Consider the following 23369-nt stretch of genomic DNA (forward strand, 5'->3'; position numbering starts at 1 on the left):
CTGGCCATGCAGCAAAGAGCTTCAACAGAGGCGAGGCCCACCTGGGCAAGTCATCTCCCCGCCTGGTAAGGGGAGGCTTCTCACCGATATTGAGGGAGTGCAGGTGGGCCAGGCCCGAGGTGGTCTGCTGCAGCAGGGTGATGGGCTCCAGGCCGAGGTGGGCGAAATCCTTCTGCTCCACATACTGCAAGAGACACAAAGGCGGGGTCACCGCACAGGGCCCCTGGGACTCAGCTCCTCAGCACACTTCTCTCACTCTCTCTTTTTAAAAGTGATTCAATTTTATTTAGAAAAACTCTGCCTAAAAGCTTTTGCTTTAATTAACATCTGGTATTAGGTCAGTTTTCTTTTCTCATATTATAAGAAAGAAATGAGAATTTTTACTGGCAATGTTTTCTGTCTACTTCCATATTTTCCAGCAGACTTTCTCCTGAAGTTATAGGCTAACTTAAACAGACAAACAAGGCTCCAGTTTACTAGTTTATAATGAGATGATGAGAGGGTAAGAAACCCAAGTTCATTGCCTCCTACAGTAAACTCTATGATGAGGCAAAATGATACTCAAACAGTTTTACAGCCTTGAAACTGAGCAAAAGGGATTCGATGGATGATCTTAATGACTCCAGTCATCAACTAGCATCCTCCAAGGCCACACCAGCCCTGACCTGTGACAAGAGGAAGGACTAACCATGTTTCCTGGAAGCCAAGAGGGAGAGAGATGCCACCTGCAACCAAAGCCTTTCCCACACAATTAAAGTTTGGGTGGGGACTTCCCTGGGTGTCCGGGGGCTAAGACTCCAAGCTCCCAGTGCAGGGGGCCCGGGTTGGATCCCTGTTCAGGAAACTAGATCCCACATGCCGCAACTGAAGATCACACGTACAGCAACTAAGAACTGGTACAGCCAAGTAACTGAACTAAAACAGCTGGGGAGATGAAAATGCCCTCTATTCCACTGCTTGTGGCTAAATGTACATACCCTTGTCGACATGCAGCAAACGGTACATTTAAAATGAATGTATTTTAATGCAGCCTTAATCAAGCTAATAAAAGTAAATGAAAAAAACCCACAAAAACAGCAGGCAGTTCCTAAAACTGCGCCAGAGCTGCGGGGAGAGGGACCGGGGCACCCACCTCCTGCAGCGTGGCCGCGCACAGCTCAATGGCAATGTACTGGAACTGCCGGTCCCTCTCGGTGCAGAAGTAGCGGATTACGTTCGGGTGCTCATCTGACTCTCTCAGCAGCTGGACCTCACGGTCCGCGAAACTGAAACACTCAGGGAGGATCCTCTTGACTGCCACATCGCGGTTGTCAAACATGCCCCTGCCGGACGAGGAGGGGAAGGCAGGCTGAGGAAATGCCCAGACAGCACTGGGCCCGCGGGGCTCCTTCCACCGACACAGCGGCTGCCTCTGCAGCCTCATAGCCCACGGTGTCCCGACCCACCACCCGGAGGCCCCGTGGCCATCACTACCCTCGCTGGGGGAGCTCTTCTGTCTGGTCACTGCGATGACCCCCCTGTGCGCCAGGAGCCGATGGGAGCTCCCATGTCAGGCCGTGGGGTTCCGCGGCTCTCCAGGCCACTCACCGGTACACAATCGTGCCCTCAGCTCCGTGACCCAGGACATCCTTTGGACAGAATGAGATTTTCCCAACTATCACCATGCTGGTCTCCTCATCTGGGTCAAAACAGGGAAAAGAACAGACGTGACCTAAAAATCCTTGAGGCCAGAGTGGCTGCGAGCTCCCTGAGCTCAGTTGGAGGGATGAGAATTCAGAGGTTTTACGCCCCTGCGGCCCTGGTGTGAGCAGGAGCCCCTGGGTCCGCTCCCCACGCTCACCCAGGGCCACCTCCTCCCTCGGTCTCCACCCTCTGTTCCTGCTTTACATTAATTACTGTGAGGATGGGAGCCTGAACACAGGGCTTCTCTACAGGTCGGCCTAAAGGTCTGTACCTGAAACACTCAGGTAGTGAAGGGGGCAGGGGGCATATGAAGTGGAGAGACCAGTAGCAGAGTCTCCAGCCTGAGACCCAGGACTCTGGGGTCTCCTGCCCTGGTCCTGCGTCCATCCCCCCAGAACATCAGCCCCGATGGCCGGCCTGAGTCCACCTCCCCGAGGGAAGTGGCTCCACAGCTGCACATGTATGCGTGGTCACTGGCCAGCCTGGGGGATGCTCTCGACCCAGATGCCAGGGCAGCTTGGTCGGCAGCGACTCCCAGCCCCAGCAGAGCGAGACCGGAGGGAGGGGTGCCACGGTGGCCCCTGGGAAAGAAGCCCTCTGAGGGGGAAAGGCTGAGTGATGGGGCAGAAGCCCAGCCCCCGAGCAGGGGGGAGGGTGGGAGGGGATGAGACCTCAGCAGACCCTTGGGAACTTCATAAACCCGTGGAGGCCCCCAGGAGGCGCTGGGGGCTCTGTGGTCCTCAGGCTGTGTTTCCACGAAAGAGAAAATGGCAGCTCCCTTTACCCTCGTCGTCCTGCTCCAGGAAGGGGCTGGTGACAGCCTTGGAGGTGGAGCCGGTGGAGTGGAGCGAGTGGTTGGAGGCTCGGGGGGACGTGTTGGGGCTGCTGGTGGCCGAGCTCTCCGAGTACTGGCCGGACGAGTCCTGGAGCTCGGCGTCCTGTGCCACGTCCCCGGGCGGGTGGAAGGGCAGCTGCTGCTGCTGCAGGAGCTGGATCTTCTCCAGTTCCTTCTGGAACTGCTGGTGCTGGAGCTGCCGCTGCTGGTGGATGCTCTGGGAAGAGAAGCACATGCCGGAGCCAGTGCAGCCGCTCCCCCAGTGGACTGCTGGGTGTGGGAGGACAGGCTGCCTATGGCAGAGGAGCAGGGAACACTGGACATGACCCCGGAGGTGGGACGCGACCGGTAAGAAGACAGCGGGGGGCAGAATCGGGTCAAGGACTGGATGGAGGTCTTCCTGCCCGTCAGACTTCCTAGGATGGCCCATTCCCCCTCGGCCCACACCCCGACTGGAGGTGCCGGCCGAGGAGGGATTCTGCAAGTGGAGGACTCGGCCAGGTGGAGGGGGTTCCATTCAATTCTACAGTTCTGGGGCTTTTATGAAAGTCTGGGGGAATTCTCTGGTGGTCCAGAGGTTAGGACTCTGAGCTTTCACTGCCGAGGGTGCGGGTTCAAACCCTGGTTAGGGTGAGTGCTAAGTTGCTTAAGTCATGTCCGGACTCTTTGCGACCCTGTGGACTGTAGCCCGCTGTCCATGGGATTCTCTAGGCAATAATACTGGAGTGGGTTGCTGTGCCCTCCTCCAGGGTATCTTCCCAACCCAGGGATCGAACCTGTGTCTCTTATGTCTCCTGCATGGGCAGGTGGGTTTGTTTTTTTTAACCATTAGTGTCACCTGAGAGTGTAGCCAAAAAAATTAAAATCATGAAAGCCTGAGGATTGTTGCAAGAGTGAAACCAAACAGGAAGAAGGGGTACCAGGTGTCTGAGAGCACAGCAGGCACAGGGAGGACCTGGCCATGCTGTCTACCAGGGCCATGCACTTGGCGGAGGTCCGTGCAAAGGTCAGCAGCGGCGCAGAGGCGAGGATGCTTGGGCTGGGATGCGGGGAGCCTGGCTGATGTCGGGCTCCCAGTCCATCCCGCTGCCTTCTCCGCGCCCACACGCCTCTCATTTACTCTGAACAATGCATTCCAGCCTAGTTTGAAGTGGCAGCGACTGTGATTATTAACTGTCCCCATGCGTGGGAGGGTGACTGTAAGGATGGGTGTGTAGCCAACACTCTCCTAGGAGTTTTCTGGAGAGCTCGCTCTCTCTTTTTCAACTTGGGTTGAAATTCTGGAAATTCCACCTAGTAGCTGGGTTACCTTGGGAGAGTTACTGAACTTCCCAGAGTATAGTTTCTTTCTTTGTGGCTAGGGGATAAATGAGGGTTTCCCTGGTGGCACTAATGGTAAAGAATCCACCTGCCAATGCAGAAGACCCAAGAGATACATGTTTGATCCCTGGGCTGGGAAGATCCCCTGGAAAAGGAAATGGCAACCCACTCCAATATTCTTGTCTGGGAAATCCCATGGACAGACCATGCCCCTTGGCTTGTGGGATCTTAGTTCCCTGACCAGGAATGGAACCCAGGCTCTGGGCAGTAAGAGAGCAGAGGCTTCACCACTGGACTGCCAGGGAATTCCCATGTGTAGTCTTAAAAAAGAAAATATAGTTGAGTATTTAAAATGATCTGCAAGCAAGGTTTCCAAATCCGTTTTTACAGTCAAACTGTACGTGGTAAGTACAAGACTGCAATTTCCTGAGAAGTGAGCATCTCTTTGATTACAGTGTTTTTGAAGGTAAGCCAGTATTGGCTCTTAGGTGGGAAAAGAAACGTATTTGCTTGTTTGCTGCCTTCGTCTGGACCTCACTGACAGGCAAAGGTTCAGAAACATGTGGGCGGGGGTCGGGGGGAGGAGCAGAGCCTCACCAGGGGGTAGGTGATGATGAACGCCACCCAGCCGACGAGCAGGAAGGTGCTCAGGATGATGGTGGCCATGTCCTTGAGCATGGAGTCCACGGGGGCCTCGGGCTTGGCAGGGGCATGATCGAACTCTTCCACGTCCGGAGAAACCGTGGTAGGTGCGTTTTCTGAAGTCCGGTCAACCAGGTCGATGACCTTGTGTGGGAGAGAGTGGCGACATCACTGCTCAATTTCCATCCAGATATACAAGAGCCAAACAATCAGGAGAAGCCATGACTCAGTCCAGATGGGAGTGGGGTTTAGGGGAGAATGGCTACATATATATGTATGGCTGAGTCCCTCTGCTGTCCACCTCAAACTATCACAACATTGTTAATCTGCTATACTCCAATACAAAATAAAAAATTAAAAAAAAAAAAGAGAAGCCATGGTTATTTATGAGGAATGACTGTGCTGTGAAATATGCTGGACTGTTTTCAAGGCCCACCCAAGACCACAAAGCCAGATAACTGTTGCCCTTTTCAAAGCAACTGCCTTCAGAGGCCAAGCGCTATTGCAGTGATGGAATCATTACTCAAAAAAACGGTTTTTAGAGAAATACTTTTGAAAGTGCCTTCACGTGCAATATTCTTTTGAAAATCCTTATTTAAGGCAAAACCCTCCTTGGACAGTAGATTTGCTGTTTGGGGAAACTCTGAAATCATCGGTGACAAGTCTGGTAGAAAGCTGGTGGTCCACTTGGTAACAGCATTTCACATTAAAAAGGAAAACACACAATCACACGATCTAGGAAGTAATAAAGCAGCTTTCCAATGTTGCTTGTAAACTTTCAGTGCAACTCCAAACACAAAATAATTTATTCAAACAGTCCACTATATTTCAAAGTTTTTAAAAAGCATTAGGGTCCTATGTAAAGCCCCAAATTAACTCAGATAAAGTGGAGTTTTTGCCCAAACTCTTCAGAAACTCTAGGACTTCTAGAAAAATGGATTGATTTGTCCTGGGACAACTACTTGTCCAGGCGTGCTTCAATTATTTGCTGGATGAGATGGGCACACAGCCTCCTTGGCACTCCCATGCACTCACGTCTCCCTCAGGCCCTCCACCGCCTGTGGGGGGTGTGCAGGTGGCCTGGCTGGTGGCAGCTGAGGACTGTTTGCTGACCATGTGATCAGAGACAACACCACTCATTTGGTTATATTTGCTCAAGTGTGTTTGTTTTAAAAAGTTAGTCTTAATACCAGACAAATGCAAGTCAGAGTATTTTAATGGACTTTCAAAGGACTCTTTGCTCAAGATGGAACGATTATATAGGAAAATCTCCATGACGACCATCTCTGGGTGTTAGATTAAGGCTATTGTTTAATTTTCTTTTTAAACTTTTGTTTTCTAGGTGTTTAATAACAAATATGCTGGGCTTTACTCAGATAAAAATCAGATCCAGATTTTACGGCCCTGATCCCTTTCCAACCTGGCTGCCTCTGGAGACATCCCAGAATCTTAAATGTCCACATGATTTTCTTTCCGTTCCCCTCTGGATAAAAATCTAAATCTCTAATGTGAATTTGATATGATCACACCCCCCACCCCCACATCAGCCAGTTACTCCCCTCTTTCTCTAGCCCTACCTACAGGCCCTTCTCAGTCACAGGACCCCACCGGCAGGGCTGCAGTCTCCTCCAAGCCTGAACGGCCTCTGGATGCCAACCCCCAGCTCCCACCCTCCTGCATCCTCCCCACCTGCTCTGTGCCCTAGAGGCTGCGCACATGGGCGGAGAGATGGCCTCCCCGTCTCCTGGCTTCCAACAGTGGAAGAGACAGGGCTGGAGTTTTGTGGGGCTGCCGAGTGTCTTCGCTGGAGCTCCAGGCTCCACTCCCTCCCCACTGGCTTCAGGCTCAAGTATGCTCCGAGTACACCAGAACTGCCCGTGGTGTGAAGAAAACTCCCCCTCGAATCATTGATGGGGGTTTAGGTGGTCGTCTGCTTCCGGCTGAGACCCTCAGAGCAGGCTTCATTTCCCCGGGCTCAGGAAGGCGACCTGGGCCGAGTCGGGCGGGCTTCCCGAGTGCCCCACACCCACTCAGCAGGCGCCCTGGGTCCCCGCCAGACCAAGCGGCCAGAGCACGCCATGCCTGGTTGGAGAACACCTCAGACTCCCACCTGCTCTGCCAGCTCTCCCCTCACTGCCCAGCCTGGAACACGGCTCCTGTGCAGTCACTTGACCGTGTCTCCCACGGCTCCCTGCCAGGCATCCTACAATCCCGTCAGGCTGTCTCCCCAGCCCCAGAGATGGACGCACAGGGTTGACCCTGCTCTGGGCCTTCCCCTCTGCCTGCCTCCCTCCAGCACGCCCGCCGCCTCTCCCACAGGCCCCCTCCCCACCCTCGGCCCTCAGCACTTTGTCTGCTGTGGCTTCTCCTGCGCCCCTGCCCCTCCTGAGTGGACCGCAGGCCCTAAAGGCAGGACAAATGCCTTATCCCCCAGCCCCTGACTCAGGGGCCGGTGCTTGACTGTCCATGTCCCCACTCACCTCCTCAAAGCTCTTCTTCTCCGAGTCGGCGGGAATCACGTTCTCCCGGTGTTTGGGCAGGTTGTTGGGGAAGCGCTCCAGCATTTTGGTGGACGCGGACAGTGGGGTTTCGTGGTGTCCTGCGAGAGGAAGTATGGCCTCTAATGAGAATGGGTCACACTCAACGCTCAACTGAGACATCAGTCGCCACCCAGAGAGGGGCCCGCGATGCAAGTGCTCACATGTGTAAAGGGAGGGAAAGTGAGAGCTGGGGACCGGAGGAACTCCACCAAGACAGAGCCTTTACCTTCGAAGGCCATGAATGCAGTATTCTGAATCTCACAATAAGGAGCAAAGACGTGGCCCTGTCATGAGAAGGACTGGGATGTCCAGGACACATTCAGAGCAAGGCACAAGTGTGCGCACGTGCGTGTGTGTGTGTGCTCAGTCATGTCCAACCCTTTATAATCCCATGGACTAGAGCCCACTAGGTTCCTCTGTCCATGGGATTCTCCAGGCAAGAATACTGGAGAAGATTTCCATTCCCTTCTCCAGGGGATCTTCCCGACGCAAGGATTGAACTCGGGTCTCCTGCATTGCAGGTGGATTCTTTACCGTCTGAACCCCCAGGGAAACCCCCAAGAACTCGTCTGAGCTGCGCACACTTCTTATCTGGAGAGATCCCCTTGAGCTCTCTCTAGGTCAGTTCTCTATCTACACCGTCAACACTGTTCATCAAGGGAAGCCTAGGTTTGTTTTGAGCCACCATCAAGTTCCCCTCATCTTTCAAGGAACACTGAGATGGCAGGATTTCCTGAACTGGTTCCCTGCTTCAGACCTCTGACTCACACTTGCCAGTAGGGCCGAGGGAATGTCTCCAGGTACCTCTGAGGCTCAGGAACAGGAGACCCTCAAGCTAAGAGGAGTGAGGCTGCCCCTCCACACGCCACCCTGTGCTGTGGCGCTCTGCCTGCTGCTCTCATGGTTCCAAGTCCTGTCCCTTGGCCGGGCACCTCCCAACACACTGTGATGAGCCCGGATCCCCTCTTCCGCCCACAGTCCTTACAAACAGGCCCTCCCCTAGCGTGCCTTCAGCAGCCTCACGGAGGGCACTCTGAACCCACTGTGCTACAAACATGACGGTGAGACCCTGACACATTTCTGTGCAAACAAGACCTGGTCTTCTGATTTTCCAACAGAGCCACCAAGACTTTTTTCTGGATCTTTCATGGTCTCACATATATATTTCCTCAGTTTCCAGTAACTTTTTTTTTAAATTTTATCTTTGGCTGGGCTGGGTCTTTGTTGCTACACTTGGGCTTTCTCTAGTTGTGGGGAATAGAGGCAGTGCGTGGGCTTCTCTCTGTGATGGGTTCTTTTGTTGCAGAGCACAGGCTCTAAGCGCATGGGCTCGAGCAGTTGTGGTACACGGGTTTAGTGGCCCCAAGGTACGTGGGATCTTTCTGGGGCAGGGATCGAACCCATGTTCCCTGCATTAGCAGGTGGATTCGTAACCATTGGACCCACAAGGAAGCCCAGTTTCCAGTAATTTTTTCATTCTTAACCACTGGTAGACAGTCAATGCAACCCATAACTGCTATATAAAACCAAGGGGCCCTGTGATTTTAACAGCCTCTGCCCATCAGTTCTTCTTTTCCTCTGCTTTGGGCCCATTCACAACATGCTTTCCAAACTACATCTGTTTAGAAAAAAGGGTAGAATTATTTTGTTATCTCACTCACCTGGAACCAGACATCTTGGAATGTGAAGTCAAGTGGGCCTTAGAGAGCATCACTACAAACAAAGCTAGTGGAGGTGATGGAATTCCAATTGAGCTATTTCAAATCCTAAAAGATGATGCTGTGAAAGTGCTGCACTCAATATGCCAGCAAATTTGGAAAACTCAGCAATGGCCACAGGACTGGAAAAGATCAGTCTTCATTCCAATCCCAAAGAAAGGCAATGCCAAAGAATGCTCAAACTACCACACAATTGCACTCATCTCACACGCTAGTAAAGTCATGATCAAAATTCTCCAAGCTAGGCTTCAGCAATATGTGAATCGTGAACTTCCAGATGTTCAAGCAGGTTTTACAAAAGGCAGAGGCACCAGAGATCAAATTGCCAACATCCGCTGGATCATGGAGAAAGCAAGAGAGTTCCAGAAAAACATCTATTTCTGCTTCATTGACTATGCCAAGGCCTTTGACTGTGTGGATCACAATAAACTGTGGAAAATTCTGAAAGAGATGGGATCCCAGACCACCTGACCTGCCTCTTGAGAAACCTGTATGCAGGTCAGGAAGAAACAGTTAGAACTGGACATGGAACAACAGACTGGTTCCAAATAGGAAAAGGAGTACGTCAAGGTTGTATATTGTCACCCTGCTTATTTAACTTATATGCAGAGTATGTCATGAGAAACGCTGGGCTGGAAGAAGCACAAGCTGGAATCAAGATTGCTGGGAGAAATATCAATAACCTCAGATATGCAGATGACACCACCCTTATGGCAGAAAGTGAAGAGGAACACAAAGGCCTATTGATGAAAGTGAAAGAGGAGAGTGAAAAGGTTGGCTTGAAGCTTAACATTCAGAAAACGAAGATCATGGCATCTGGTCCCATCACTTCTTGGGAAATAGATGGGGAAACAGTGGAAACAGTGTCAGACTTTATTTTTTTGGGCTCCAAAATCACTGCGGATGCTGATTGCAGCCATGAAATTAAAAGACGCTTACTCCTTGGAAGGAAAGTTATGACCAGCCTAGATAGCATATTAAAAAGCAGAGACATTACTTTGCCAACCAAGGTCCGTCTAGTCAAGGCTATGGTTTTTCCCGTGGTCATGTATGGATGTGAGAGTTGGACTGTGAAGAAAGCTGATCGCCGAAGAATTGATGCTTTTGAACTGTGGTGCTGGAGAAGACTCTTGAGAGTCCCTTGGACTGCAAGGAGATCCAACCAGTCCATTCTAGAGGAGATCAATCCTGGGTGTTCATTGGAAGGACTGATGCTAAAGCTGAAACTCCAATACTTTGGCCACCTCATGTGACGAGTTGACTCACTGGAAAAGACTCTGATGCTGGGAGCGATTGGGGGTGGGAGGAGACGGGGACGACAGAGAATGAGATGGCTGGATGGCATCACCGACTCGATGGACATGAGTTTGAGTGAACTCCGGGAGTTGGTGATGGACAGGGAGGCCTGGCATGCTGTGGTTCATGGGGTCGCTAAGAGTTGGACACGACTGAGCGACTAAACTGAACTGAACTGAATGCCCATTATTTGGTAAAAACAATCACCAGAAGAAGAATGGAACAAGGAGTCAGGATGAACAAAGAACAACAAGGCCTGGACGACGGCAAAGGGACCCATGGGGGCTCCAGGACATCTAGCTTTCTCTCTGTGATGCCCAGTTACACCCCCGCCCTGGTGTGCAAAGGGAGAGATGACACCCGAAGTCTGTGAGTGTGACCGATGAAGGCAGAGCTGACAGGAGCTGTGTCTCTGGCGAGCGTCCCAAGTAATTAAAGTAATCCCTCATCCAGATGCCACTGCCTGGTTGCCTCCCGGGTCTGCAGGCTCCTAGGTGACTCCACCTCCCTTTCCCAGCGCCCCAGGTCTGACCTCTCTCTGCCCTGGGCCCAGCCCGCATGAGCACTGGGAGAGAATGGTGGGGAGAAAGTTCATCAGCCCCGTGCTGCACCCCCTTGGGGGCTGGGAGATGGCAGAATTGGGGAGCAGACGCTACACAGGAAGGGCAAATCTGATCAAGAAAACTCCATCTAGCTCTAATTACTTGGGATGCTCGCCAACAGCTCCTGTCACCTCCGCCTTCCTCGGTCACACTGACTCACAGGGGCCTCCAAGCCTGGGGGCCATCAGGGATGGCAGCAGCAGCGGAAGAGAAGGGAAAAGTGACCATCCCACACCCCTGGGACTTCTGCCTGCTGTGGCTCCTGGACCTCAGTCCAGCCTCTGACTTTTCCACCCTCAGTCCCTCCTGGGTCTTCAACTCTTTCCTCTCCAACCCCCTCTGCTTGCCCACACCAACTCCCAAGTGAATTCTTCCACAGAGGATGCCTGCTTCCTTAACTCTTAACTGGATATAACAAGGCTGCCGACATTGCAAAGGGGTCATTTGTGGGAAGTAAGGAAATATTTGAAAGTGCCCGGCACAGATATCCAACACATGTCAGATCACTGCACAGAGCTTGCAATATTTAGTACTGGAGTTTTGGAACATTAGTCAAATGATTTCTGAGAACTGACTTGGTAATACAGCTAGCCTGTTTTGTTTTCCTTGGGGGTGAAATAGTCCACGGTCTGAAAGACCAACGTGGACAGCACTGAGCACAGAGCTGAAGGCTGTGACTGGTAATGTCGTCTCTTGGCCACAAGGAGGCAGCAGGTCGCCGCCGCCGCCCCGAGGAGCTGACTTACCGATGAGCAGCCAGTAGTTCCGCAGGTAGTTAAGCTTGCTCTTGCCTTTGAGTCCGGGGTCAAACTTCAGGTCCGTGCTGGGCGTGATCACACATTCCCCTTTATCCCCGATGGTGACACCGTCGGTCTGGGGACCTTCCAGCAAAGGAAGGGTGCTACCCCGGGGCTGTGAAGACAGACCGGACTGAGGCTAAGGGTGGCCGGTGGGACAGCAGTATTCCTGTGCAGGGCTGGTTGGGAAGGCGGTTCAGTTCAGCCGCTCAGTTGTTTCCGACTCTTTGTGACCCCATGGACTGCAGCACGCCAGGCTTCCCCATCCATCACCAACTCTGGGAAGGCAGAGCGGGACTCAAACGTCCCAAGATGAGGAAGGAGCAGCCCTTCCCCCAGGATGTGACAACACTGCCCTGATGTCTTTTAAAATTTGGCTATCTTTTTATTTATTTATTTACTTATTTATGCCACACTGTGCAGCATGTGGGATCTTAGTTCCTGGGCCAGGGATCAAATCTGTTCCCCTGCAGGGGAAGTGTGGAGTCTTAACCACTGGGACGCCAGGGAAGTTCTTTGGACGTCTTTTGAAATGTGGACATCTCTTTAAATCTGGGAACAGGGAAACAGGAAGGGTGTGTGTGGAATTCCACGAGGCTACTGTGAGAAGCAAATATAAGTGATGGAACTCACACTTGGTACAAGTGACCGGGGTGCGAATGTTCTAGCTGCGAGCCTAGTGTTGGCTCGGGCACCACTGGACCCTGGCAGACCCTGCCCTGAGCAGCTGACAGACTCACTGGGAAGATAGGAGATGCCCACCAAACAGCTCAAACACTGTAAGGACCAAAACAGCAGCCCGGACAGTGATGCCTCAGACTCTCAGAGACGGGGCGCTTGAGGCGACCTGGCAAGGCTGAGGGAGGCTGGACCAGTCACCAAAGGATGCTCAGGATTTGAGGAGGAAAAGGGAAGACAGGAGTACAATCCAAGTGTGAGGCGCAGCCCGAACAAGGGCTGAGAAAGATGGACAGGAAACTCTTGGAACTCAGGGAGGAGAGGGACAGTGCAGCCCCCACAGTGACACCAGCTGTGGGGGGACGGGCACCGCGGGGCGAATCCAAGAGGAGTAACCGGGGCTTCCCAGGCCCAGGAGGCTGCCTTAGCCACAAGACTCTGCTCATGAGGTAGAGCGCGACACGTGCACAGATTATCTCTGAGGATTTAGGGTGTGTGTCTTGTGTCCTTAACAGGATGTTGGTATATCATTCAGTTGTTCTTTGCTGAAATGGAACAGGAGTGCTTCGAGGTTGCCTCCGTGAGCCCCACCCCCAGCCCCCAGAGTGGACTTACCACGACGGCAACACCCTCATGTACCATCGAAGGGGAAGCATAGAGACTGGTGGAGTATTTCCCCACATACAGGGTGGGCCTAGGAGACAAACAAATACACGCGTTCCACTGTCATTTAATCTCTGGACCCACAAAAGGGGGCTTTCTGGACAGAGTCACAGCCCTGACTACCACCCCCAGGAAGAAGCACATGAACCCCCGAGCTCTGAGCGTGGAGAGGGTGAGGGGCAAGGTAACTGCCCTGGGCCCGAGGAGAGCGGGACCATGAGCCCTGTCACTGATGCCTTTGACCAGCTACCTGTTTGCAGCCTGGGTTTCCTCATTTGCAGGTGGCGGGTCTGCACCGGCCCATCCCTGCTTCTGCCCTCAGAAGGGACCCTGAGCAATGATCACCCGGGAGAGACTGAAGGCTGGAAAGCATGCAGCCACCCCACAGCCTCTAAGATGGCCTGGCCAGTGTGCTTTGATGACTGACGGGCCACCAGAATCCCCACCATGATGGCTTGTAGACGCCTAAAGATTCTAGAGGTTCTACAGAAGCCTGGAGAAAAGTCTTATCTGAATGCCTGAAGCAAAGGGGGTGCACAGGAAATTCCAACTGGGTGAGACTTCTGGTGGGTGGTCTGTCCCTGTCGGGGGCACTGAGCAGGGGAGGGGGCCTGGCTTTTGTCTGTGGTCTTCATGAGTGTGAAAACGTGATGCTGCACGTCCAGACCTGCTAACCAGGGTTACTATCAACAGCCAGTCTTGGGGGTGGGTCACCCACTAAATTCTCTAAACCTTTCTCAACAAACATCTTATCTGAACAGTGCTATGAACTCAGAGAACATTTCACGCTCACTTGATCTTCTCCACGGCTCGGCAAAATGGGAAACTGAGGCTCAGCAAGGCTAAGTGACCAGGTTACAGGCTGTTCACAGGCGGGGGTGGAGAAACGGGCCTGAGTCTTAGACACACACATACCCTAACACTTTTTTCCTGATTTTTAAAGCAAATACAACTTACAAAAAATTTTTGGAAAATACACAAAGCTAAAAAATAAATAACCTCTCCCGTATTCCCACCACCAGAGATAGATTTAATTGTACTGCAGTTACACTGGCAATCTCTTTCCTATATCCTCCCGTAATTTTGGCTTCCCCAGTGGCTCAGCGGGTAAAGAATCTGCTTGCAATGCAGGCGATACAGGAGATGCGGGTTCCATCCCTGGGTTGGGAAGACCCCCTGGAGAAGGAAATGGCAACCCACTCCAGTATTCCTGCCTGGAAAATCCCATGGACAGAGGAACCTGGTGGGCCACAGGCCATGGGGTCGCAAAGAGTTGGACGGGACTGAGTGACTAAGCACCCTAGCACCCATAATTTCAATTTATTTAATATTCAAGAATCTGAAGCATCTGGGGTGCCCACTTCTTAAGATTCTGAGGTTTCTGAACAAGCTGTTCTTGGCTGTTTATATTTCTCATGGCTTCAGGAGTGTCTGCCCCAAGCGCTGGCGCCCAGCGCATGGTGCAGCACACTCTGCTGCAGGGCCAGAGCACTAGGGGCGTGGCTCCCCCTTTCCGTCCCGAGGCCTGGACTCACGTCAGCTTGCTCTTGGCCTCCGTCTCCTTGGGGAACGGGTACTTCCACTTGGTGATGCGTCCCACCTCCCCCGACATGAAGGTCAGGTAGCGCAGGGTCTCCACGGCGACGTTGATGTGCATCACCTTCTGCAGACCCTCGCGCTGCCAGATGTAAAAGGCCACCACGGGGGAAGCGTAGTTTTGGATCCACAGGACGTCCCCAGACTCGCTGTCCACCGTCACCACCAGCCCATCGCCATTGGACACAAAGTGGGACATCTCTGCATGGATCAGATAAACACAGTGTCAAGTCTCACCTCAGCTTGCAACCACATCCTCCATGCTCCTGCCAAGCTGCAGTCACCTGACCAGAGGAAACAGGCCTTCTGGAGTGTTCTCAGAATGCCTCCCAACAACTCTACTGGCTTTAAATGCATCTGCTCAGTCTCTATGACAGTGAGAGCTGCCTGGTTTATAAACGGGAGACAGGGTCACCCTCTCATTTGGCGGCGTTCTTTTTTCACTTGGTAATTCAAGTCAATTAGTGGGTCTCCCTGGTGGCTCAGATGGTAAAGAATCTCTCTGCAGTGCAGGAGACGGAGGTTCCATCCCTGGGTCAGGAAGATACCCTGGAGAAGGGAATGGCAACCCACTCCAGTATTCTTGCCTGGAGCATTCCATGAACAGAGGAGCCTGGTGGGCTACAGTCCACGGGGTTGCAAGAGTCAGACATAACTGAGTGACTGACACAACACACACACAATTAGTGGGAGTAAATAGTGCAGAGAAGGGCACCAGAGGAGATCCTGTGAACCTGGCATTTTACAGCCATCCTTTCAAAGCTACCAATCAAGCTGGACAGTCAGGGCTGGCCACTGACACTGCCCGCACGAGACCCCAGAGGACATCTGTCAGACTTTCAGGTACCGGTATTAAGATGGCAAAATTGGCTTTTAGTTTTGAGTTGGGGGAATGTTTCCTAGAGAAATAACTTGGGAATGAGCCACAGTTACGGAGGTTGTTTATATCAAACTGACATTTAATTCTGCTTCCCACAGGCCTGTAGTCAACTCCTGCGACATAGAGGGACTCCACGAAGTGTGTCCTACCTCCTCTTGGGGTAAACTTACCACTGTTTTACCTGGATTCCCTCCATACTTCTCGCCCAGGCCCCTGCTTTCAACACTGGCTGTTAAAAAATAGATAAATAAAAGGGGATTCCCTGGCAGTCCAGTAGCTAGAACTCTACACTTTCACTGCAGGGGGCCTGGGTTTGATCCCTGGTCGGGGAACTAAGATCCTGCAAGTCACGTGGTACAGCCAAAAAAAGAAAAAGAAAAACAAACAAAAACCCCATTGACTATTTAAGTATTTACTACAAGTCCATGGAAAGTCCAAAATCTGGTGACCAAGAAGGTCTTAAAAGGAAATTCGGTTTTCTGGAACCCTCGTTTCCCCACAGGTCACAAGTACCTGCCTGACCTCGCCATGCCAGGGAGGCCAGGGCGGTCTACTTACTGTAGTCCCTGTCCTCCTCGGGGAGCGCGGCCGCGTAGTCGAAGTAGGTGGCGTTCCACCGCAGCTCACGGGTTTTGGTGTCGTACATGGTAATGGTGTACTCTGAGTGGGGAACACACAGCAGCCTGTTACCTGGAGGGGCCACGACACCAGCGGAGGTGCTGACCTCATCTTAATTACAACAGACGAATCCTCCCTAAATGGCCTGTAAGAAAGTCCAGGCCGTCCATGTAGGGAGAGAGAGGCCATGGGGAGGAGGACTGGAGTCCCAAATGCATGAGCGAACCCGGCCCACAGCCTGTGACGCAGAGACAGGCCGCCCATGCTGTGTCCTTGAACTCAAGGCTCCTGAATCATGAGCAATGTCCTGGTGTTGTTTTAAGCCACTTAAGTTTTCGGGTGGTTTACTATACAGCAATGGAGAGCAGACATGAGAAATCAGTACCGAGATGTGCGATGGTGCCACAACAGAAACCTAAAACATGTGGCACTGACTTTGGGGCTGGGAGGCAGATGGAGGCTGGAAGAGCGGTAAGGGAACAGCTGATGGAAGCTGAAAACGATGACCCAGGTTAGGTGGTGGTGACACAGTTATTAGTGAAGACCACTTCTTGCCGTTAACTTGAAAAATAGAAAGATTAAGCTAGTAATGAACTTGTGGCTCTGAACTAAGGAGATTTCCAGGCAGAACGCAGAACACGCCAAATGGTTTCTCTTAACTGCGTGTGGGAGGACACAAGGCCGATAAGCTAAAGAGGAAACCACTCCGTTTCCTAGCTGAATGTAAAGGAAATATAGAGGGTCCAGAACTGATGCTCCAGCTGGAAAAGACTCTCACCATAAAAAATGGCCTTAGGGCAGGACTTCGCAGGTGGTCCAGTGGTTAAGAATCTGCCTGCTAATGCAGGGGACATGGGTTCGATCCGTGGTCTGGGAACTAATATCACACATGCTGCAGGGCAACTAGCCTGTGTGCCACAAGTACTGAAGCCGATGCGCCCGAGAGCCTGTGCTCCACCGCCAGAGAAACCAGCACAATGAGAAGCCCCTGCACTGTAATGAAGGGTGGCCCCCGTCGCTGCAACTAGAGAAAGCCCGCACACTGCAGCCAAGATCCGGCACAGCCTAAATAAATGAATTAATTAAAAGAAAAAGGCCTTAGGGTGCAGATCAGGCTCAGGTGCTTCCAGTAAAAAATGGCTTCAGGGTTGAGGTCAGATCAAAGATGAGGCTGTAAGACCCTCCTCTGAGGCCCCAGAAAGATTCAAGGTGATCCTCCAGAGACCTGCTTCCCCTGTAGCTCTATTTTAGCTGTCCGTTCCACAGCTCTTATGGGGTAGCGGTGGAGGTCAGGGCTGCACCTGTGACATTTGGAAGGCGGGTCCCTGGAGGAAAGGGCTGCCCGCCCGCCCATTCACTGGCTGCAGCCTCTGAGCCCCCGCCACATGTCAGCATTGTGCCAGGTGTGGAGACTTGGCGGGCAGACAAGACCAAGCCCTGCCCTCAGGAAGCCAAGAGTCTAGCTGGGGGGGCAAATACCATTCAGAAACACTTGGCGACAAGAGTGGAGAAGGAGGCTGAAGAGAGAGGAAGTGAGAGATGGTGTGGTGGGGAGGCCGCTGATACCTGGAAAGGGCCAGCCACGGGCCATGTGAACAGCTGGGTGGTGTGAACAGCTGAGGCTGAGAGCAGGCAGCCACAGAGGTGGGGGCTATATCACAGGAGCTTCATAATTCTCGGGCAGTGGGGAGCTCCCGGGGGTATCGTAAAGGGGAACAACATGGAAACCTGTGTGTGGACCAGACCACTCTGGGTGCCCTCTAGAGAATGAAGCCCGGAGGCAGAGACCCCAAGGGAAGGCTATTTCAGGTCATTGTTCGAAATCAGGCAGGCTGTACATGATCAATGGTTCCTTCTTACCTGTTCGCCCCAGATACAGAAGAGAGGTTGATGGGCAGAGGCTGTCTGCAAAGGCTGATGACAGGGTCTGCTGCTTCTCCCCAGTCAGGAGGTCGATAACGTACCAAATGTCCTGCTTTTTACCTGCAAGGTCACAAGAACACGTGGTGGTTAACACTCACCCAACATGGAAAAAAATATCCCTGCCAAACTAACAGCCCAAGATACTCTCTGAGCTGAGAAACAGGCCTGAGATTCTCACAATGGTGAAGACACTTCTATGATGCTCTGTGGGTGACCAGGTTAATGGTAATGTGCAGATAATAAAGCTTCGTGGGCCACTGGGTCCTATAACAACTTAATAACCTAGTTGTGGTATAAAAATTTCTCCACGCCTAATAACATAACAACTCACAGATTTTACTGCTCTGATGAGTAGCCTTAAATATGAAGAATCTGGCCTGTTAAGACAAACCTTTTCCCATAGACTAGGATCTATATAAATCCAGAAATGCACCCAGGGGCTCATCTCCCTGGTAACCATCATTCACACATCTCAACATCCCTACTAATGAGCCCTCATGTAAAGAGGACCTACAGACACTGTTTTATAACTCTAATTAGCTGGTAACTGTGGCTGGGCACTAGAGCTGGTGGCAACCCCGTGCTAATGAGGCCAAAGTTATCTCGGCCTCCACCAGCAAGTGACTCCCCAGCCACACGCTACACCCCTCCTCTCGGTCAGCTGATTAAAAGGTCTGAACTGGTGGAGAGCATCGCTATAGTTTGAGTTAGGAAAACTCAAACCTATGGTTACATACACCAGGGCATCCTGGTAATGGCAAGTTCCTAAGAAAGCTGTTTTAGAAATACTCCGTATTGTTTTAATAATTCTGTTTCCTTGGCTGTGCTGGTTATTTATTTTTGGTTGTGCTGGGTCTTCATTGCTGCGTGCAGGCTTTCTCTAGCTGCAGTGCACAGGCCTCTCACTGCAGTGCTTCTCTTGCTGCAGAGCGTGGGCTCTGGAGCACATGCGCTATGGTAGTTGCAGCTCCCAGGCTCTAGAGCACAGGCTCAATAGTTGTGGTGCTCGGGATTAGTTGCTCTGAGGCAGGTGGGATCTTCCCCGATCAGGGATGGAACCTGTGTCTCCTGCATTGGCAGGCGGATTCTTTACCACTGAGCCACCAGGGAAGCCCAATACAGGGTATTATTTCCACTAGGATTTCAAGATAAACACAGCTCCTGACTGAAGGTCAATACCTTCTCTGTGATGTGCACGTTTCTGTTTTGCAAGGTCTGTCTTCCAAAGATAAGCCTTCTTTCTGCTCACTCGTCTCTTCCTACCTTATTGGCCATGTTTCCTATTTCAAGGGACTCTTGAAAGCCAAGTACCAAGATGCCAGCAAGCTCACAGGGCACGTGAATCCACTAAAGCTACACCTAGTTCTAACAGAGGGAGCATACGTGCCAGTCTGCATGTCTGAAACTCGTCCACAGATCCTAACTTCCTGCTCCCAGTGACAAATCTTAATATGAAAAAGATCTGAAGATGGAGATAAAACATCACCCGAAAGCTGTGGCCAGGATCCCTTTCTGTCTGGCCTGGGCGCCCTTCTGGTAACTATAAGGACCATGGCAGTCTGTGTGACCCAGCTACCACTTTAATGGATGGGTCGGGGCAACCGCCACAACTTTAAATGCACCCTAAGTGACGAATTGTTGGTCAGAGCTGGAAGATCAGCCAGACAACAGTGACTACAGACGGTGGGAAGATGTTCAGAAGGGCACAGGCACGGCCCAGAGCACAGAGAAAGCCTGTGTTGATCACTTCCCCTGAATCCCTAGGCCAGGGGCTTCCTCATTCTGAAGGTGTGGAAAGAAGAGCCCCAGTCTCCTTAGACAAAGACTTAAAATCCAGCCAGGGCCTGTGCTTGAGACCCAGAAACACACATAAAAAGCTCCCAAGGCATGAACAGGCCATAAGCACTTTCAGTTCCTCAGAAAGAAAGCTGCTTTATAAATACAGGATATCATTACTACTATGCTTTCAAAATAAATACAGCTCTCCTTTGTGTCACAAATGCATTTTTATTGACATTTTGGCAGAAACCTGGTCAAAGAAAAGCAGCTGATCTGATGCTTTGAAAGACGTGACCCCTGAAGGTATGAAGGAGGCTTATCTAAGCAAGCTGTTAAGTGCTGTTTTTATCCAATATTCTGATAGCAGGAAATACTAAGAAAGCCCTATAATTAATAGGCAGAGCCTGGCTTCCCTTTCTTGGCTCAGACTATTGAAATTCACTTTAAACTTCATCCAGTTGCTTCTGGGTACGTTGCAACCTGTAAATCGCAGGGGTAGGTCAACACAGCAGCTAAAAGCTTGTTAAATGAGTAACCATATTAATGGTGTCAGGTCTGCTCCCAAGTGCGGTGGCAGGGGGACCCCCTTCTTAACTGGTCAGCTAATCCTGGCCTGAACCAGCAAAACCGAGGCAAGAAAGGCCTTCCCCAGAAGGGTGGGTAGAGGAGTGACTGTACACACATCTCCTCTCTCTCAGACCCGCCACCTTCCCAGATTGTGGCATTTGCTTCCAAAAGGGATCAGCATCAGGAACTCTTTTTTTTTTTTTTATTTAAAAAATTTTTAGACTTGGAGTGACTGAAGGGCTCCCTGGGGGTGTGGGGCTGAGACAGAACATGTCCAGATAGAAGAACTTTGGAAAAGGCAGTTTAGTGCAGGGTTAAGGGCATAGCCTCTGGGACCAGCCTGGCTGGGTTTGACTTCCAACCCCATGGATATCCTTAGCAAGTTACTTGTGTTTTTGAAGCATCAGGAACTCTTACCCATGTAGAGAATGCCATCTGAACTTCGGCACGGAGATGCCTGCACCAACTCAGGGATCGTAAAGGGAAGTTTCTTTAAAACGAACCAAAGGAAAAAAAACAAAAAAGCAAAGCAAAAAAAAAGTTAACAAGGTCTTGTGCAATGATTACAACTTCACTGCAGTCTGTTACCCAATTCTGCTAAAAAGAGATGGTACTTGGGGGTTTTCCTAACTGGAAACCAAGGAGAAGGGGGGCACCCTGGGCTCCCTGCACACTGTGGGCAAGCCCTTGGCTTCCAGGTCCTGGGTGCCGGACACACTGGTTCTTTTATATGACACGCCCCCTGGAAGTCTCTAGTCCAGAGCCCTTCTGGAGCTCTTTGACCTTTTCTGAAAAGACACACAAATATGGAGAGAACTACCCAATCTTTGAAATCCTAAGGGTTGGGGGGTGGGGGAAGGAGGGAGAGTTGCCCTGTCTTGGAAAATTATCCCAGAGCTTCTTAGACGGGAGTAGAAAACACTCCTCAGAGTGGGAGTCAACCAGGAGACTATCCTGAAGGGCGGCCTCGAGGGAAAGGAGAAGCCATCACTCTGTGGGCAACACAGGAGAGTTTGGGGAAGGAAGAGAAGTTTTGGTGTTTTCTCTAGCAACGAATTCTGCTACTGAAAAACAGAAGAAGATTGGGCTTTTTGGTGTTAAAAGGGAGTTATGGTAGGTGCACATTATGGTAGGGAAAAGAAACTCAGAGCAGTCCGCACGTTTCAACTGCATTTCATCATAAAAACCAATCCTTCAGAGTTGACAGCTGACATCTGACAAGCTCTTTGGGTTCCAGTTTGTTTCAGAACACTTTATTTTTGGAACATTCTGTGTTCTTGAAACCGTCCTGTGGATACCTACCTCATGACAACTGTCACCTTTCTTGCCAAGAAAGCAAAGTCAACAGAATTTTCAGGAACCAATAATGCGGATTTTCCCGTCATCCCAATGTTTAAACTAAGCCTTAGCAGAAAAAATATGCCCTGGAAAGGCTGTCTTGACTGGGCTTCTTCAAGGTGTTTCTGAGGATTAGAATGTTGTTGCAAGGTTTTCAGTCTGGAGTGTTTTCCAGGTTGCAGTATCTGGCTGAGTCCGGCCACCTTGGCCTCCTGATTCGAGGCCCAGGCTGGAAACCATGTTCTTGGAGCTGCTAAACCACACCCAGTCGTTTGTGGGTGGAGGCAAGAGCAGCCTCTGGAAGGTGGGGGTTCATGGAGCATCCCCTCCACCTGGTGCTTTGGCCTTGGGGACATTCCTTCACCTCTCTGGGCACAGTTTCCACACCTCTGCTGTGGAGATGACCATGTGTGTGGGCCCATTTCTAAATTCTCTTTCTGGGGAGCTTTTTAAAAAAATCCTGATGACCTAGGTCAATCAAATGAGGACTTTGGGATTGGGACCTAGACAGTATTTTTTAGAGATTTCCAGGTTATTACAATGTGCAGCTAAGGTTGTGAACCACTAGTCTATTCTCAAATGGAGGTGGGAATGGCATATAACACCCCCCCCCCACCCCAACCAAGGGGATGTCTACTGGGGGAGTGCACAGTGTTGCAATCTACACTCTTCTACCAAATTAAGAATCACTAAAGTTAGGGACTTCCCTGGTGGTCCAGAGGTTAAGACTGCACTTCCACTGCAGGGGGCATGGGCTCGATCCCTGGTGGGAGAACTAAGATCTTGCATGCCAGGTGGCCAAAAAATTAAAAAAATAAAATGATAATAATAATAATCACTAGATAAAGTGAGTCCTGTTTCTGAAGGAACATCACATCCTTCCAGTGTGCTGGCTGAGCCCTGAGAACCTGCTAGCACAGATCAGTGTTTTTGAACTCTGGGCTGTACATTCAAAAGCTCAGCGAGGAAGCTGTGAAAACACACCTCTGCCCAGGACCCAGTCTGGACCACCTGATTCAGAATCCCAGAATCTTCTGTAAGTTCTCAGGTGATCTTGATGTACAGCTGGGGTTGAAGTCAGGGGTCTAGAACCTCTGGAGCACCAAGAAGCTAAATACACTCACCGTCAGGCCTTCGTTGTTCTTGCCCCCAAGCGTGTACAGGCTGCCATCATTGGGATCTGGGAGGAAGGCAGGCCTACAGATCAAGCAGTAAGTATTAGTGACAGATTATAGCTCAGGGCACAGAATAAAATGCCAAAGCCAGGCAAAACCATGATTGGTAGGGTGGGGTGTGTGTGTGTGTACACAGAATAAAATACCAAATCCAGGCAAAACCATGATTGGTAGGGTGTGTGTGTATGTGGTGTGTGTGTGTGTACACAATAAAATACCAAAGTCAGGCAAAACCATGATTGGTAGGGTGTGTGTGTGTGTGTGTGTGTGTGTGTGTGTGTGTGTATAAAACAATTCCATCCACTTCTTTTTCATCTTAGGCACAGATAATAAAATATCCTTCTGGTAATCTTCAATGGTCCTCAACCTGTTTTGGTACAGGGACCAGTTTTGCGGGAGACAATTTTTTCATGGACGGTGGGGTGGTGGGTAGTGGGGAGGGTGTGGTTCAGGATGATTTAAGTGCATTCCACTTATTGTACACTTTATTTCTATTTATATCAGCTCCACCTCAGATCATCAGGCATTAGATCTCAGAGGCTGGGGACCCCTGGTCTATACTATACTTGGCGTGGAAAAAAAAACCCCACCTGCAGTGGAAAACTAGTCCAAAACCACAGAAGAGTAAATCATCATTTGGTCAAAGCACGCTGGCTAAAGGTACAATAGGGGAAAAGGACCCAGCAAGTCTGCTTTTCAGTTTCCAAGTCAGCTGCATA

The 23369-nt window shown here is 51.0% G+C and overlaps 1 protein-coding gene across 1 annotated transcript in view; it reads right to left on the reverse strand.

Moving 5' to 3' along the window:
* The window catches only part of ERN1 (endoplasmic reticulum to nucleus signaling 1), an 83214-nt gene that overhangs the window by 13294 nt on the left and 46551 nt on the right, over nt 1–23369 (reverse strand). The window contains exons 4-16 of the mRNA XM_055408214.2: nt 22600–22672; nt 20555–20627; nt 17729–17851; nt 15809–15910; nt 14310–14571; nt 12727–12805; nt 11383–11548; nt 6961–7079; nt 4436–4624; nt 2468–2735; nt 1588–1678; nt 1133–1322; nt 85–184 (exon numbers count right to left, since the gene is read on the reverse strand). Coding sequence (XP_055264189.2) covers nt 85–184; nt 1133–1322; nt 1588–1678; nt 2468–2735; nt 4436–4624; nt 6961–7079; nt 11383–11548; nt 12727–12805; nt 14310–14571; nt 15809–15910; nt 17729–17851; nt 20555–20627; nt 22600–22672 — 1835 coding nt within the window. The remainder of the gene's footprint in view (nt 1–84; nt 185–1132; nt 1323–1587; nt 1679–2467; nt 2736–4435; nt 4625–6960; nt 7080–11382; nt 11549–12726; nt 12806–14309; nt 14572–15808; nt 15911–17728; nt 17852–20554; nt 20628–22599; nt 22673–23369) is intronic.

Source organism: Moschus berezovskii, chromosome 20 (genome assembly GCF_049115385.1).
Source record: "Moschus berezovskii isolate FMDL1 chromosome 20, NW_MosBer_1.0, whole genome shotgun sequence".
Classification (NCBI taxonomy): domain Eukaryota; kingdom Metazoa; phylum Chordata; class Mammalia; order Artiodactyla; family Moschidae; genus Moschus; species Moschus berezovskii.